The sequence below is a fragment of the Hypanus sabinus genome, chromosome 1, assembly GCF_030144855.1.
Source record: "Hypanus sabinus isolate sHypSab1 chromosome 1, sHypSab1.hap1, whole genome shotgun sequence".
NCBI classification, from domain to species: Eukaryota; Metazoa; Chordata; class Chondrichthyes; order Myliobatiformes; family Dasyatidae; genus Hypanus; species Hypanus sabinus.
In genome coordinates, this window is record NC_082706.1 from 125,355,096 (window position 1) to 125,374,354 (window position 19,259).

The window sequence follows — 19,259 nt, forward strand, 5'->3', positions numbered from 1 at the left end:
ACTATTTTTATGCCTGTCAGAGCATAGCTCCCAACATTTTTCATAAATTCGTCAATGACACCCCTGGTGTTGGCCAAATCGCAGATGGTGACAAGGCAGTGTAAAGGAGATAGATCAACTGGTTGAATGATGTCATAACCACAACTTTGCACTCAACATCTACAAAACAAAGAGCTTACTGTGGACTTTAGTAAGGGGAAGTCAGGTGAATATGCACTAGTCATCATTGAAGGATCTGCTGTGGAAAGGATAAGTGGCTTCAAAGTCATGGTTATTGACATTCTGGGCCCAGCACATAAACATAACCATGAAGGCATGCTAATATCACTGTTTTCTTAAAAGCTTAAGTTGATTTGGCACCTCATTGAAGACACAGAATCAGAATCAGACTTAATATCACTGGCAGATGTCGTGAAATTTGTTAACTTTACCGCAGCAATGCATAATAATAGAAAAAACTGAATTACAGTACAGGTGGCAACCATTTCTCGAACATTCGCTTTATGACAGCTCACTGTTACTAAAGACCTACATTAGTACCTGTTTTCACTAACCAAAAAGGATTTTCGCTTTTACGAAAAAAGACACCCGCTTTATACATGTGTTTACTCCAAGAAAGACTACCATGACCATGAAGCCTTTTGCAGGTAGTTTTGTGCGCACGTGTATGCATGTATGTGCGTACGCATGTACGTACATATGCGTGAACGTGTGTAGGCGTATACATGGACGTGCGTACGTGCTGACTTTTTTCTCCAAATCAATTATGGCTCGCTGTCTTCCTGATTTTGATAAGTGAAACTACACCCAACATACAATATTTCTACTTTATATAGGCTGTATATTTATCATATCATTCCTGCTTTTACTATATGTTAGTGTTATTTTAGGTTTTATGTTATTTGGTATGATTTGGTAGGTTATTTTTAGGGTCTGGGAACATTCAAAAATTTTTCCCATATTAATTAATGGTAATTGCTTCTTCACTTTATGACATTTCCACTTATAAACAGTTTCATAGGAACGGTCTACCTTTGGATAGCGGGGGGAAACTGTATATGTATACACATATACACACACACACACACACACACACACACCCCCCCCCCCCCCACAGGAAACTAATTTTCATGGCCGTTGTACCCTGTGTCTCTGTGCCAATGACAATAAGCTTGAACTTGAATGGAGGTAGTGGTGTTTTAAGAAGCTGTTAGATAGATACAAATATTCCCTCCTTCTACTATTGATGCTGCCCTCACCCGCTCCTCCTCCATTTCCTGTACATCTGCACTCAGCTCATCTTCCCGCTGTCATAACAGTGATAGAGTCCTTCTCGTCCTTACCTACTATCCTTGACAACTTCCGCCATCCCCAAAGGGGCCTTACCACTAAACATCTTTACCTCTCCCACCACCCTGCTTTCCTCAGGGACTGCTCCCTCCACGATTCCCTTGTTTATTCATCCCCTCCCCACTAATCTCTCTGCACAACCCTACAGCTGCCCAATTGCTACACCTCAACATATACTTCCTCCCCCACCACCAGCCATTCAGGGGCCCAAACAGTCCCTCCAAGTGTGGCAGCACTTCACCTGCTGGGGTCGTCAATTGTGTCCAATGCTCACGATGCGGTCGCCGCTACATTGGTGAGACCCATCGTTAGTTGGAGGACTGCTTCATTGAGCAACCCCGTATCAGCCACCACAAGTGGAACTTCCCAGTGGCCAATCATTTTAATTCCCATTCCCATTCTAATGTATCAATCCATGGTCTCTTCTAGTGCCAAGATGAAGCCACCCTCAGGGTGGAGGGAGCAACACCTTATATTCTGTCTGGGTACCCTCCAACCTGATGGCATGAATATCAATTTCTCTTTCCAGTGAACAAAATTCCTCCCCCTCTTCCTCTATTCCCCACTGTGACCTTCTCACTTGCCTAATACTTCCCTCTGGGTCCCCTCCTCCTTCCCTTGCTCCTATTGTCCACTCTCCTCTCCTAACAAATTAAGTGACTTTTTCCACCAACCTGGTTTCACCAATCACCTTCCAGCCAGACTCTTTTCTCTCCACCCACCATTTAATTCAGGCTTCTCCCTTCCCTCTTAGTCATGAAGAAGGGTCTTGGCTTGAACGTCGACTGTTTACTCTTTTCCATAGATACTGCCTGACCTGCTGTGTTCCTCCAGTATATTGTGTGTGTTGCTTTAGATACCAATATGCAGGGAATGTAGGGATAGACATCACATACAAGGCAAGGAAATGTAGTTTAATTCAGCAACATTATTCTGTGCTGTATGTTTTATGCTCTATGTCTCATAAAGAGAATCAGTACACAAATACACCCTTCAACCAGGGTCCATACCAAGGACCAAGTACCTAATTTTACACTCTTCCTTCTTTAACCCATCTTATTCTCCCCAATTGGACATCCATTCTATCTCTCTATTTTATCACTATCAACCTACACTTTTTTTTTGGAAGTGTGGGAAGCAACTAGGGCAGCCGGGAGAAGCCCATGAAGTCACAGGGAGAATGTGTAATCTATATGCACGTAGCACCAGAGGTCACGATAAACCAAGATCACTGTAAATGTCACCCTTACTAGCTGCACCACTCTGCCCAATGCCACTTGAAATTATATTCAATCACCTAATTTTATTTTTGTACCTACAAGGTGTAAAACTCATTGAGTTCAAGCAAAGTCTTCTTTTAGGTCTCTCCTGCATAGCTTAAAGTAATAAGCAGCCTTTACAAACCCTCATAACATCCACCAAACCTGCTGCTGCAGAAAACCTACTGGGTGAGGTAGGAGGGTATCCAAGTAATGGTACTGCTAATTTGAGCAATGTCTTAACATTAAAGTGATTTGAATGTTGAAAGCTCTGGTCAAAGGAAGGAAAATGAATTGAAAGAAGTCACACATCATTGTAATTTCAAAGCTGGATGGTTAAAATTTCATTTTGAAAGATTATCTATGAGTGAATGTTCATTGATCTGACCTATTCAAGAAAAAAATCCATAAAGTTGGCATTCACACCTGAACATGTTAACAACCAGCTCCAAGGATAACTCCTGAATCTTTGAGTTTAGACTGTATTGCCAGTTCCTTCTGTGCAGTCGTAAATCTGAAATATCTGTGCAGGAGCCCAAGTGAGATAGCTGCAAATCATAATGTAACTGCAGGCTTTCAATCCTGGAAAAAAGTAATCACATTTTTTTCTAATTTAAATTAATTTTCTAGTAAAAGAATAAAGTTTTGCATTACATTTAAAAGAAATTATTCTTCAGATAACAAGCCCAGTTTAACAGAGAATAAAGGATATACATTAAAATTTATCACTTTAAAGAGAACTTTCAATTAACTTTTCTTTCTTGGCTCAAATTTCACCATACATGACAACAAACTACTTAGTATTTTAACTTCATTTAAATTCTAAGAAAATAGCAATTCAAAAAACACTCTATAGATATGCTTAATGTTAGATAACGCCTCCCCTTGCAAGTGCAGACAGTGCAACACTTGCCCTTTTCCACTATCTACGGACACAAAAAGTGGACTGGACTTGTATTTGATTTCTGTCTGTATTGGTCATCCATCTGTAATATTGGCTCAACTGTTTTCTTCCCCACTCTGTGACCGGAAGATATACTCACCATGCCATGAGAGCAATGTCTTCCTGCAGATCTCTATGTTCTTACTCTCTGTCTGCTCTCATTCACCCAATGACCAGATAACCAGGTTTTACTCTATCAGAAACTCCCTGGAGCTTAACAAGTTTCTTTTACCTCCTTCTTAGTTCTAATGAAGCAACTTTGACCTGATGTATATTAATTCTGTTTCTATTCCCACACGTTTCCTAACCTCTGAATATACTTAACACAGAAAAGTATAGCACAGGAAGTCCTTCAGCCCATGATGCCTTTGCTAAACATGATGCCAATTTGAACTGTACATCTGCCTGCAGGTGCTTTATTACTCCCAATTCCTTGCCTGTTCAAATTTTTGTCTCATTGCCTCTTAAACATAGCTATTGTATCTGCTTCCACCTGGCAGCACATTACAGGCACCCAACACTTTCTATTAAAAAAACTTGCCTTGCACATCTCCCTTGAACTTTCTCTCTCTCTCTCGCTTTAAAACTAAGTTCTTAGTATTTGCTATTTCTACTCTGGAAATAAAGACCAATTCTCTACTGTTTCTATGCCTCTCAGTTTTATATATTTCTATCAGATCACTTCTCAGTCTCCAACACTCCAGACAAAGTAATCCAACTTCATCCAACATTTTCTTATAGCTAATAATCTCTAAACTAGGCAATATCCTGATAAACATCTACATCCTCTAAAACCTTCCACATCCTTCTGGTGATGTGTTGACCAGAACTACACGCAATACAGCAAATGTGACTGACCAAGGTTTTATATTGCTTCAACATGAATAACCAACCTTTATATTGACCAATGTAAAGCATGGCACACACCTTCTTTATCACCTAATTTACTTGTGTTGATACTTTCAGAGAGCTATGGGCTTATTCCCCAAGCATTGTGCACATCAATACTACTATGGCTTCTGCCATTTAATGTATACAGGACTTTCATCTTACACATTTGACACCCTGCTGAATCGTTTGACAATCTTCCACCCTATACACAGCTCAACTTATTTTTATGCCTCCTACAAAGTTAACAGCCCACCTATATTTTTTGTTTAAATCATTTAACCATAATAATAAACAGTACTGTTTCAGTACTGATCCTTATAGAACAAAACTGATTACAGACTTCCAGTCAAAGTAACGCTCCTCCATCACTATTCTCCATCATTTTTGGTGAGGCTAACTTTGAATTTAATCTGCCAAGTCTCCATGAATTGCATGTGCCTTAACCTTCTGGATCAGCCTACCAAAAATGACTTTGTCATTGTCTAGAATCTTCTCCAGTAACTTCCCTACTACTGATGTTAAGCTCATTGGCCTATAATCTTCTAGTTTGTCTCTACCACCATTCCTAAAGTGAGGAACAATATTGGCTATACTCTGAACCTCAGCAGTGCCATATTTTGCTTGTGGAGTATTTCCACCATTTTCTGATCTTAATATTCTCGCAGGAGCCCAGTTATAGGGTATATAAATAGTTATGCCAATGTTTCAAAGGAACTAAATCAAGTTTGAAACTATTTCTATAACGTATATAGAACGCAGAAATAATTATTTAGGATTCTAAGAATACATTTGTGAGTGGGGCAAAGCATAAACATATACAGCATTGTAAATTAAATTTTACTGGACATACTGAATTTATATTACAATAATACCCTGCAGGTCTGAAAGAAACATCTGGATGGATGCATGGATGTATCAATGGATGGATCACTTGTGAAGATCAGAAGGGAAGAAGATTCCTCAGGAGTGATGGCACAATTATTGGTGACTGTAGAGGCCAATTCTGGATCTTCAGACAAGACTCTGGAGCAGTAGGAACATAGAAACATCTGGATGTAGGTGCTTGGATAATAGGATCCTTCCTGTGCCTCCTCTTCTCTTCACTATCACTCTTCTGGATTCCTCAAAATTCTTGGCTGCTCAGTGAATTAGTGTTCTCCAGCAATATCTGTCACAAGCCAGCTGCTACCACTCATTGACCTCGATATTTGTCTGAGAGAGCTGCTACTTAAGTTGTTCTTTGTACCTCTTGCGCAGGGCATCACAATCTCTCTTGCCCTGAGAGTTCTCCATAGGATACTGCTTTCGGTAACCTGGCGTTGTCCGTGTGAGACATGTGGCCAGACCAGCGGAGCTGCCTGAACAGCAAAGTGGCTTCAATGCTTAGAAACTGAGCATTCTCCAGGACCTCATTGATGGGGACACGATCATGCCAGTTGACACCCATAATGCAGCGGAGGCAGCCACCAATGGAAGTGCTTGAGCAACCAGATTTGCTTGCAGTACAAGACCCAGGCTTCAGAGCCACAAAACAGTGCTGTGACAACAGCAGCCCTGTACACCTGGATTTTTGTGGACAGATGTAGCTGGTGGTTCTTCCATGCACTTTTGAGGAGGTGCCTAAAAGCACTGCTGGCTCTGGCAAGTCTATCATCAGTGCCCCTTACAATTGTAGCATATTAGAGATGACACTGCCTAGGTAGGTGAACTGCTTAATAGTGGTGAGAGGGTAATCATCAATGGTGATCCAAGTTGGGTCATAAATGCCATGAGGGTGCTTCTGATGGAGGATCATTGTTTTCTCCAGACTGACCGTTAACCTGAAAGCCTTGGCAAACTGAGTGACTGCAGTCTGAAGCATGTCTTCTGTGCATGTGAGAAGAGCACAGTTGTCCGCACATAGAAGCTCAAGAATGGGTTCTTGCATGGCTTTTGTTTAGGCAAGAAGGCAGTAGAGGTTAAAGGTATTTCCATCAGTGTAGAGCCGAATGTAGGTGCTCTCCAAGGTGGTCTCTTTCGCATCAAGTAGCATTACGTTGAAAAAGATGGCAAAGAGCCAAAACACAGCCTTGTTTCATGCCAGTACTGATGGGGAATGGGTCAGACAGGTCACCATTATGTTTACCCTGACTGCTTTCATTTTTATGGAGCTGCTGCAGGACAGTGAGAAATTTTGGGGGACAGCCGAGTTTCAACAGAATCTTCCAGAGACCATCACAGCTGATTGTATCAAAGGCCTTGGTCTGGTAAATGCCGCATACAGTCCCATGTTCTGTTCACGACACTCCTCCTGTATCTGGCGCAGGATAAAGATCATTTTGGATGTGCCTCTGTTCACCTTGAATCCACACCGACTCTCTGTGAGGTTGCCTTCAGCGATGGTTGGGATGATTCTGTCCAAGAGAATTCTGGCCAGGATCCTCCCAGCGGTGGACAGCAGGGTAACCCCTCTGTAGTTTGAGCAATCCAATTTCTCCCCCTTATTTTTGTACAAGGGGACAATTACAGCACAGCGTAGGTCATTTGTCACTGAACATTTCTCCCAACAGAATGTGAAAAGGTTTATGAGTTCACTCAGAAGAATGAACTCCTGCAATAATAGCTGCATGTCTCAAAGAAACAACTACTCATAAAAAGTAACTACATAATATTCTGCTACAGCAGTATGAAGTTTATCCAACTTACTTATATTTATACCTTTTAAGAGAAATGATGTTCAAGATATTATATTTGCATTTACCTTTGTAAAAAACATTCTGCAGCTTGTGTTGGAATTTCAGGTATACATGGTTCAGTACCTGCCAAGTTTGAGAATTTAATTGCTCCTTCATCAATGTTCACCAATATTAAGCCTTCTATTTCCTATTTAATTAGTAACAAATAAACAAGTTTACATTTCAGCTTAACAGACAATGTAAAAGTAGTACAAATATTACTGGCTCACACCCAATGTTTGCTATCACCTCCGACATCTTCCCCTATCTGTACTCTATGAGTCCAGCAACAAAGCACATCAACTTATGCAGTACCTTTAGTGATTAAGTTCAATTCAATTTGTCATAGAATTATTGCTATTTAAGTGGCTAAATACAGGCAGGTATCAAAACCACAGAATTTGCCAGAGATCTGACCTAATGTTTGATTTGTGCAATTACGTTTAAAGATTTTTCATATTTCAATGGTGTATTACATTTTCCAATTCTTTTTCAATTAGCACTCTAAGTTGGGAACAGAAAAATAGTTTTAGATGTATTAATTTCAGATGACTATGAAGCCTTCTCATTAACATTGCAATCTCATTTTACATTTTATTAAAAGGGAAGTCCACTCCAGTAGACAATGAAACGTATCCACAAATTACAATGTTAATTGCTGCTACTTGTTTTAAATGAGCTACTTTTCAAACAACTGCTGTAACTCACTTGAGCAGCACTCCCTTTCATTTTCCCGCTCAGAACAGCAAGACTTTGTTTCTGGTCTGGGTATCCTGCTGCGGGAAGGCAACTTCTCAATCACCAAAGACAAAGGAGTGATTGGTGGATGTCTCCTCAAAGTACATGCAATGTATCATAATATCTGCTTCAGCTAATCAATGTATGTGCTCCACGCAAAGTGAGTGGCTGCCTGTCATCTAGCAATTCCCACTACAGCCAGTGATGTCCCAGCCAGTCATCTGGCAGGTGACATCAAGTGCAACTTTGGTACAGTTGGACAATTCAGCAGTGCTGTTAGCAGACTAGACAACAACTCCCAATGGAAATGATTAAAGATGCAAAGCTGTGCTATGCCCTCAACAATCCTGCAGGCAGACCACAGCAGCAATCCACTTGGTCAGGAAGAGACACCTCAGTCTAGTCCCGGATAGACTTCCTCCTCGAAGCAAAGACTGTCACAATCAGATCCAATTGGATCACACCATCTCTGAACACTGTCTTCTAAAGACTCCTGACAGCTACAGAAAGACCAGAGGCAAGCAGTAAGACATAAAATACAGGGAAGCTGAATTTTGGAGAAGCATGAAGACCCCTTTGTTAGCTCCTTGGTGGACTGGTTGAAAGCAACCAAGAAGAATATTGAAGATTTTACCATCAAGCGTGTTCAAAAAAGTCAACAGGAGTTTTGCCAACTTCAGAAAGCACTGCTACAACTTCTTCTGCAGTTGAGAGATGGTCATGAGGGAGGAACTCCAAAAGATGATGAGTCAGCAAATCTTGGAATCCTCAATGATAATCTTCAAATTGGAAGTCCACTCAGTGGAATAGAATGATACCTGCTCATACTTCTCTTAAAGAATTCACAAGGGAGCTCTATATTCCACAACCTTATGGAAGGATGACTCAGTAGCATCCCTATATTTAAGGATCTACATACTCCCAGACCTAACTGTCTTCTATCACAGGTACTAGGTGACAGCCACTGCGAGAGTCCGGCCAGCCACTGACCCTGCAGGAATGGAGGGGCTTGCTTACTAGCAGGGTTGTTCTTGGCTCTGTAGGCATAGATGGGCCCAGAACTGCTGGAAGTGTACGGTACTAGCTTGCAGCACATCAGAATTCTACTGGCAGAAGAAAGACATCAGGAATTGGAGACCCATACCAATATGGAATCGGAGACCCATATCAATACGGAATCTAGATTATAAGATCAGAATGAAATAATTCCAAGCCTGGTCAAACCTGTGTTGTATCTGGCAGGTAAACCTTTAACAGACTTGCACTGCTCAGGGATGCCATCACTTACATGCAATACTGAGGGATAGACACCTGACTAGTCAGCTTGAACAGGAGAGAATCTTCAATAGGATATTGCACATGTGGACATGATGGATAATAATGGACATGCCCTCTAAATTGAAATTTGGGAAGAGAGTAAAAAATTTGGATCCAACTGCACTACACAGAAATCTGTTGAGCAGGTCAAATCAATAGGTGGGAAACAAATAGTTTCCTTATTATATCAAGGGTTGTCCACTCTCCCATCTTCTTTATATGTTGCATTGAACCCTTTGCTAAATCCATTTTGAAAAAAATGGACATAGTCACATTACCAGGTTGGGTGGGGTGGAAGTACTGAGATCAAAGTCTCCCTGTACATGAATAACATTGCAGACTTCTGCTTGAGCCTATGGTTAGTCCTCAGATTGATCAGCACCTGTGACTGAGTTGAGTTGGTATAAGGAGCCAGAGTCAATTGCAAGAAGAGCAAGGCTATATTCTAGAACAAAGGGAGCATGCCATATAAGTTGAGAGAACTCTGCCTTTTCTCCTAGGGAGCGACGGGGGATGAGAGGTGACCTGATAGAAGTGTACAAGATAATGAGAGGCGTTGATCATATGGCTAGTCAGAGGCTTTTTCCCAAGGTTCAATTGGCTAGCATGAGAAGGCATAGTTTTAAGGTGCTTGGAAGTAGGTACAGAGGAGATGTCAGGGTTTTTTTTTAAATGCAGAAAGTGGCGAGTGCGTGGAATGGGCTGTTGGCGGTGGTAGTGGAGGAGGAAACAATAGGGTCTTTAAGAGGCTCCTGGATAGGTACATGGAGCTTAGAAAAATAGAGGGCTATGGGCAAGCCTAGGTAGTTCTAAGGTAAGGATAAGTTCTGCACAGCTTTGTGGGGTGAAGGGCATGTATTGTGGCGTAGGTTTTCTATGTTCTAATTGATACTACTGGTGCTCTCACAAATAGGAGAAAATCTACAGATGCTGAAAATCCAAGCAACACACACAAAATGCTGAAGGAACTCAGCAGGCCAGGCAGCATCTATGGGAAAAAAAAGTACAGTTAATATTTTGGGTCGAGACCCTTCAGCAGAACGGGAGAAAAAAGATGAGAAAAAAATGGGGGGAGGGGAGAGAAAAACACAAGGTAATAGGTGAAACCAGGAGGGGGAAGGATAAAGTACAGAGCTGGGAAGTTGATTGGTGAAAGAAATACGGGTTGGAGAAGGGGGAATCTAATAGAAGACATAAGGCCATGGAAGAAAGAAAAGGGTGGGACGAGCATCAGAGGGAGGTGATGAGCAGGCAAGGAGATAAAATGAGAGGGGGAAAAGGGGATGAGGAATGGTGAAGGAGGGACGGGGGGGGGGGGGGGGTGCATTACCAGAAGTTCAAGAAATCAATGGTCATATTATTAGGTTGGAAATTACCTAGACGGAATATAAGGTGTTATTCCTCCAACTCGAGTGTGCCCTCAACTTGACAGTAGAGGAGGCCAAAGATTGACATATCGGAATGGAAATGGGAAGTGGAATTAAAATGGAGGCCACTCGGAGGTCACTTCTTCTGGCAGACAGAGCATAGGTGCTTGACAAAGCGGTCTCCCAATCTATGTCAGATCTCACCAATATACAGGCAGTGGTCTGCATGGAACATTCTGCAGGATAAGGACACCGTGGCGCCTTTTGGGGGTGGTCCCTGAGCAGACTGTCCAAGCTATCTGGCAGAATTCCCCATTGCCAGAATTCACCAATACCAAGACCTCACTTGGCTGGTGGCAAGAGGGACTCACCCTGTCAGGTCAGAATCTCACTCTCAATGCACTCTGCTTTTGAGACAGTGTGGGGGAGACTGGAACCCGTTTCCTTGCAGACCATCTTTGGAGAAGAATGCAACACGCCTCGTCATAGTTCAGCCCAAAATGCTGTGTAACACAGGACTCTCTGATCTATGGGCAGTTCCCAGGGACACACATAGATAGATACCAAGAGCAGCTAGAAGATTGAGTCAAAGAAAGACTCTCTGTTTTGCCAGTATAGCAGGATATCATTAAGGGAATCCTGCACATTCCGGGCAGCAGGATTACATTCTGAAGGATGCACTGAAGCTCACTGCAAACAATATAAGACTTTGTTGGGGAAGGGCTGTATATTAAGGTCCTTTTCCACTGGGCATTGAGGGGCTGTGCCAGAGCAGAAAGCTTTCAAACAACTTAAGTTTGTATCACCCCAGAGTGGCAACAGTTCTACGTACACAAAAATGTGCTAACACAACTAATGTACAGAACCAATGACATGATGAATGCATAGACTGAACAATACTACAAATGTAAAGAGACATATACCGTGTTTTTTCTTTTGTATTTGTACATATATTTTTTTACTAGGAGTTAAGTTTATTTTTGAAATTAAGGAAGCAATTGAACTATTTATACATTGGGTTGACCTTCCTTCCTGTGTTTAATCGCAGTTGCCAGCTTTTAGCAAGTCATTGCAGAATGTCTTTCCCCTGTCAGTCATAGCTATCCATCATATCCTCAAAATGAATATAGTGAAGGGTACTATCCCCAGTACATGCAATGCTAATTTTAAAAAAATCAAATCCCACTCATCTATCTATTATAATGTGGATATTGCATGCTCAGCAACAAAGGATCAGACCTCTGTGATGTTGGTAACTGTTGTGATCAGTGTTACAGACAAAATCAGGGAAAGCATTCGGGGAAATCAGGGAAAAAATTCCACTTGCTCAACTCATTGCAAGACAAACAATGACTTCTGTTTAAGTTTCTGACCTTAAAAGTTGCGGTTCTAAGACAATACATGACTAAAACTGAAACACAACAGATCACATGGGCAGGATTAAATTAGAAATGAGTGAGCAAAATATGCTGACAATCTTGATTCCTGTTGTTCCTTCAATTCACAAGGATGTTAGAAATAAGGGAGGAAATGTCAGCAGTTAATTATGGTACTGTTTATACACTTTTTGAAAGATGATTGATACTTACAGACTTCACTTCTTTAAAGTAATCAATGTGGCAACCCATGAGAAAAGCTGTTGGTGCCATCAAAAAATCCATCATTCCTTTGGACAGGATAGGGACATAGGTGTGTTGCCATTGAAGTGGATGAAGATAAAGAAGAAAACATTCTGCGACAAGTGTCAGCAAAGCCCAATCAGCTGAAAGAAAGACTATCCTCTGCTCAAATAAAATACATGTCAGGATCTATGGAGTAAAAAGAATGTTTGAGATATTAGCAGATTTAAGCATTTGTCACCCAACGTATATTTGAAAATTCTTTCTTTATACAATGCTGCATTGGTATAACGATCTACTAACATTAAGCTATCATGTTCCATACCTTGTACTTCATTGAGTACAACATTTGCAGGATTCAGACGATTTGAAGAGAACTCACCGAACTCAGTTGGAGAATAAAATGTCCTCAAAACACTCAAACCCACAATCTTGCAAATATTTATCTATCTTCAACTTGTATATCTAATAATCAGGCTTCCACACCTCAGTAACAGAGAAATGCAGAGAAGAAACTTCTACACACCTCAGTTTTGGGACTGCCTCCAATGTTACAAGACCCTTTTCTTTTATAAGGAGACAAAAAGTGAGCACAGTATTACAGTTAAAGCCTCACCTTACAACTACTCGCTATTCTAAAATTTGAACTCCATCCCAAAATACCACCTGTATTCTTGAAAGACCTGCCAGCTAATTTTGTTTTTGGATTCATGCACTACTACTGATTTACTATTATCAGATGAACTGAAGTACAGTGAAAAAAATTGTCCTGCACACAGTTCATTCAGATCAATTCATTATAAATTGAGGCACTACAAGGTAAAACGACTGAAGTGCACAATTAAAGTATTTCAATTACAGAAAAATGCAGTGCAGATAAACAATAGGTGTCAGGTTATACAGGTGTCCCCCTTTACAAAGGTAGAGCGCTCCTATGAAACCTTTCTTAAGCCGAAATGACACAAAGCAAAAAACCATTAATTTATATGGGAAATTTTTTGTAAAAGCAAAAATCCTCTTTATAACGCGAAAACAGGTTACTAATGTAGGTCTTTTGTAAAAGTGAAGTGGTGTTAAGTGAACATTCGTAAAGCGGGGAACACCTGTAATGTGGTAAATTGTGACGGCAAGAGCTTATTTTATCATACTTGAGAATCATCAATGATTTTATAAAAGCAAGACGGAAACTATCCTTGAGCCTGCTGGTATGTCCTTTCACACCCATTAGAAAAGGGGAGGAGAAAGAATGTCTGGGGTGGCTGGTGACTTTGATCAAGTTGGCTGCTTTCCTGAGACAGTGAAAAGTATAAACAGTGTCCCTAGAAGTGAGGCTGGTTCGCAAGAAGTGCTGAACTGTGTCCACAACTTTTTGCAGTTTCTTGCAGTCAGTTGGTACACCAAGCCATTATGCATCCAGACAGAATGCTTTCTACAATGCATTGATAACAATTGGAAAGTGTCAAAAGGAACATGCCAAATTTCTTTAGCCTCTCGAGGAAGCAGAGACATTGGTGAGCTTTCTTGGTCATGATATCAACATGGTTAGATCAGGACAGTCTTATGGTGATGTTCACACCCAAGAACCTGAAGCTCTGAACTCCCATGACCCTAATATTGTTGATGTAAACAGGAGCATGTGCACTGTCCCCCTTCCTGAAGGGAATGACACTGAGAGAAAGGTTGCTGTCATGACACCATGTCTCCAGGCTCGCTATCTCCCTCCTCCATTCTGGCTCAGTTATTTCAGAAAAAGACAAAACATAGGTGTGAACAGCAAATTTGTGGATGGAAATAGAACAAAGTCTAGCCAGCAGTCATGAAAGTATGAGTAGTAGCATATGGGGCTGAGGACACAGCCTTGTGGGGAACCAATGTTGAAGATAATCATTGCAGAAGTATTCCTGCCTATCTTTCCTGTCTGTGGTTTATTGATCAGGATATGAAGGATCCAATTACAAAGGGAGCTTTTGAGTCTAGAACTCTCCAAAACTTACTTATTTGCTCTCTCTCTCTCTATTGAAATAATCCAATTCTTGCTTCCTCTTATCCAAATGCATGACCTCACATTTCTGCATTTGCTATATTTTCACCCAATCACTTGATTAATCTATTTCTTGTTTTAGAACCTCAAAGTCCTCATCACAACCTGCTTCTCCAGATAGTTTGTCCTTCTAAGATTATTAACATAAATATTAAACAATTGAAGGCCAAGAACCAATCCCAAGGGTACTCCACTAGTCACATCCTTCCAGTCTGAAAAATACCTGCCTATTCTAAGTCTTCTTTTTCCATTAAATGCAAGTTTTCAATCCACGCTAACACATGACTTCCAGTGCCCTGAGCTTTCAATTTATGCACCAGTCTCCTTATGAAGAACCTTGTCAAATGTATTTTGGGAATCTAAATATTTTACACCTATGGCTTCCCGCAATCAATACTTCCATTATATCTTCAAAGAACTCATGTAAATTTAACCTAAGAACATAAGGTAAAGGAGCAAGAGTGAGCCATCTGGTCCATTGAGTCTGCTCCGCATTTTATAAGATCATGGCTGATCTGACCACAAAGTCAACTTCATCTACATTTTTTTTAAGCTTTATTGAACAATCACATATCTACAAACAAGCATCGGCTATCAGTCCACAGTTCACTGCACAATGGTAAATACTTATTTTAACAATACCAGGGGTAGAAGAGAGTAGGCGCAAGAAAAAGAAACAAAGAGCACATACATACAATTACATACAAGTCAAGGGGTTCCAAACAGGTGGGGTCACGGTAGCTCCTCTGGGAGATGGGGCTGACTGCAGACAGTTGGCATGGCAAGATGGGCTCCATTCGGCTATCCTCCCAGTAGACCAGTCGATATGGGGATTGTGTTGGGTCAGCCATGGATACCCTAGAACTACTGGGGCTTGAGATGAATGAATGAGACTGAATCATACCTCCTCCCGATGGATGCCGGATAGGATCAAGGTCAGGGGTGGCGTACAGTGGGTCACCTGAGCCAGCAGTTTTCCGTCCAGGGCCTGGGCCTCCAGGGAGTTGGTCAGAGGCTTGCGAGGTATTCCGGCCTGGGTGGCTATCTCTTCGTCCAGCAGATTGCCCACAGCACTGGAATCCACCAAAGCGGATAAGGACAGGGACTGTTGTTGGTAATTCACGGTTGCTGGGATCTGCATCCGAGTCTGGAGTACTGAAGGGAGTTATCATTCGGCTCTCTAGAGTTCCCTTTCTCACTGGTGAGCCCTCCCTTTTTGGCCGCTGAGGGCAGGTATCCTGGAAATGTCCTGGCTGGCCACAATAGTAGCAATCCCTAGGTCTTCACCTCCGAGTTCGTTCAACCGGGGATAGATGGTTCCATCCCAGCTGAATCGGTTCCTCCCCCAGGGGGGTAGGGATGGTCGCAGCAGGAGCCACACTGGGAGCGGCTGGGGAAGGGGGTATGGTTGAGACTGTAAGGTGGACTGTGGGCTTCCCCGAGGAGACTGGTTCTCTCTCTCTGACTCTGAAGTTGATAATCTAATCGAATGGCTAGCAAGATCAGAGAGTCCAGACAGTCTGTGTCGTCCCTCGCGGCCAACTCATCCTTTATCTGGTCCGAGAGTAGGGCCTTGTCATTCCAGCCGGAGTCTACGGCTAAGGTCCAGAACTCAATGGAATACCTGGCCACACTTCGTGAAGCCCAACGAAGAATAACCAGCTGTTTCGCGGCGTCCTTACCCCGAATGGATTGTTCGAAGACTTTCCTCATTTCCGCAACAAAGGAGGAGTAGGAGGAACAAACCTCTGGTCGGTTATCCCAAATCGCGGTTGCCCAAGCCAAGGCATCCCCTCGTGGCAGCCCCATGATGTACGCAATCTTTAATTTATCTGAAGTGTAGATACGTGGCTGCAGCTCAAAGACTAGGGAGCATTTTAACAGGAAAGCCTGGCACCTACCTGGATGAAGGACAGGTCTAGGATGAAGGAGCGGGGGACCCAGGAACGCTCTTATGGACCGTGCCCTTCACAGTCCACCAGGTATTGGAGACCCCTGCCCCGACGGCACATATCTAGTAGTTGTCGGATGGTGATGCCGGATGGTTGTCAATGATATGGGCAGGAGGGGAGTCTCAGCTGGGGGACACAAGGGGCTGACAGAAACTGGCTTTAACTGAAATACATGAAAAGTTGGGTGAATGTGCATGGACTTTAGGAGCTTTAGGTGGACCGCGGTGGGATTGATGACTCTTTCAACCTTGAATGGTCCCAGGAAGCGAGGGGCGAGTTTCCTATGTTTGTTTTTGAGTGGGATGTCCTTGGAGGAAAGCCACACCATCTGCCCAGGTTGGTACTCCGGTGCCGGAGTCCAGTGTCAGTCAGCTATCTTCTTATTTCAATTTGTTGATCTGAGTAGCGCCATGATTGTTTCCTCCCAAATCTTAAGGCACCGATCAATATGGTCCTCAACCAACAATACCGCAATCTCTTTTTCTTGTGCGGGGAACAGCGGGGTTGGTACCCAAGGGAGCACTTGAACGGAGACCTCCTAACGGCAAAGCTCACCAGAGAGTTGTGGGCGTACTTAACCCACAGGAGATGGTCGCTCCAGGTCGACTGGTTGTTTGCCATTACACAACGTAGCATTACCTCCAGGTCTTGGTTGACCCGTTCCATCTGCCCATTCATCTGGGGGTGGAAGCCAGATGACAGGCTGACCGATACACCTAAGGCTTGACTGAAGGCCTTCAAAACCTGCGAGACGAACTGGGGACCTCAATCGGAGACGATGTCCGCGAGGATTCCGTGGAGGCGGAAGACATGGTGGACAAGAAGATCTGCAGCTTCTTGAGAGGGAAGTTTAGGGAGGGCCACAAAGTGCACCACCTTGGAGAATCAGTCTACCACGGTGAGGACAGTGGTGTTTCCGTAGGAAGGGGGTAGACCGGTGACAAGGTCTAGGGTGATGTGTGACCAGGGACGACCAGGGACGTACAGGACAAAGAAGACCCGCAGGTGATCAATGAGAGACCTTTCCTCGGGAACAGCTGGAACAAGCCGAGACATAAGAACAGGTGTCCCCCTCCATGGATGGCCACCAAAAGTGCTTCCTCAGAAGAGCCAGGGTCCGATCACTCCCAGAGTGGCAGGCGAACCGGGATGTGTGCCCATTGGAGAACCTGAGGCCTGATGAAGACGGGTATGTACAGGTGATTGCCGGGTCCATTGCCAGGGCTGGGCTTCCTTTACCTTAGCCTCAATCTCCCAAGTGAGGGTGGCCACCAGGCAAGTTGGTGGGAGAATAGTCTTGGGACTGGCAGGATAGCACGTCCAGCTTCCTGTTCTTGGATCCTGGATGGTACGTGAGCGTAAACTCGAACTGTCCAAAAAACAATGTCCAACGGGCCTGGCGGGAGTTCAATTGTTTGACGGTCTGAATATACCCCAGGTTCTTATGATCAGTTCACACCAAAAACTGGTGTTCTGCTCCCTCCAACCAGTGCCTCCATTCTTCCATGCTAACTTGACCACCAGTAGTTCCCGATTCCCCACATCGTAATTCCGCTCGGCGGGGGACAGTCAGCAAGTGTAGAAGGCGCAGGATTGAAGCTTTTTGTCCGAACTTGCCCATTGGGATAGGACCGCTCCTACCCTGGAGTCAGAGGCGTCCACCTCAACAATGAATTGACAGGGTGGGTCTGGATGGACCAGGATGGGAGTGGTGGTGAAACGCCTTTTCAGGTCAGTGACTGCCGAGTCTGCTTTGGAGTCCCAGCAAAACAGCGTGGTAGGTCAGGTAACCCAGGTAAGAGGGGCCACCACTCGACTGTAGTCCCTGATGAATCTGCGGTAGAAGTTTGCAAAGCCCAGGAATCGCTGAAGTTGTTTGCGTGTCGTGGGTCTGGGCCATTCCTCCACTGCCCAGATCTTCTCAGGATTTGCTTTTACCTGCCCGCTTTCAATGATATAGCCTAGGAAGCTAACCAAAGGGACGTAGAACTCACAGTTTTCCGCCTTTGCAAAAAACTGGCTTTCCCACAGTCTCTGGAGGACTTGACGGACATGGTGTATGTGTTCTTGGGGGCTGCTAGAAAATATCAGGATATCGTCAAGGTAAACAAATACGAACCGATTGATGAAGTCCCTCAGTACGTCATTGATCAGGGTTTGGAAAACGGCAGGAGCATTGGTTTAGTTCCCAATCATTCCCAGGTTCCACTAACTACAAACACCTGCTTTCATCAGCAAATGCAGTATAAAAAACCGGTGACCACAACAAGGAGGTGCCAGTTCGTTGGACGACTCATGTACGAGTAACTCCATCCCATGGTTCTTAGGATTATCAGTTCCAAGTCTAGCATCATTCCTGAATTCTCTTCTAAAACCAAGACTCTGGGTAAAGACACCCTTGGCACCCATTCCACGCTTGCTACGACCGTAATGCCTCCCAACTCTGCCTCCGTGCCCATGTTCAGCACTTGGGTTCGTTCCACTGCCACGGCCTTGCAAACAAGAAATTATTAATCAGTCCAACAAAGACACCATTCATAATACCTCCTTTGAAAAAAGAAAAATGTCATCGTCCTCTTATGTCAGGAAAGCTCTCATGTCTGCCTCCGACAACGCAGCACTCCCTCTTCCTCTTCCCCTCCACTGCAGCTGCCATACCTCACTGATGAGTCGTTGCTCCAGCTTCTCCCTCCCACTCACTGGCACGGAGATGCCCAGGTTGTTCAGAGTAGGTACAGCTTCAATCAAGGAAGAAAGGTCTTCACTCCAGCATCCAAGTTTATTCTCAGCCGCGTTGGGAAGCGACAACTTGCTTGCACACCTTCCTCCTTTAGCTGTTTGATCAAGGTGCAGACTTTTGCTCTTCTTTTCTGGACCTCAGGAGAATACTCCTGATCAAAATAGATGACTCTACCTTTAAACATAACTTGTTTTTGAGCTCATTCTTGATGCAGTACTGCCTCTTTTACTGTATAATCCAAGAAATGCACAATGTCAGAGCATGGTGATGCAGAAGGTGCCAGTTCCATGATCAGGGATTGGTGGGCTCTCTTAATATGTATACTTAA

At 43.3% G+C, this 19,259-nt stretch overlaps 1 protein-coding gene across 6 annotated transcripts in view; it reads right to left on the reverse strand.

Moving 5' to 3' along the window:
* Positions 1-19,259, reverse strand: part of dennd3a (DENN/MADD domain containing 3a) — a 132,829-nt gene that overhangs the window by 50,545 nt on the left and 63,025 nt on the right. For all 6 annotated transcript variants that reach the window (XM_059975688.1, XM_059975696.1, XM_059975704.1 and 3 more), the window contains 3 exons: positions 12,169-12,387; positions 7,184-7,305; positions 3,036-3,191 (listed from right to left, as the gene is read on the reverse strand). In XM_059975688.1, coding sequence (XP_059831671.1) covers positions 3,036-3,191; positions 7,184-7,305; positions 12,169-12,387 — 497 coding nt within the window. The remainder of the gene's footprint in view (positions 1-3,035; positions 3,192-7,183; positions 7,306-12,168; positions 12,388-19,259) is intronic.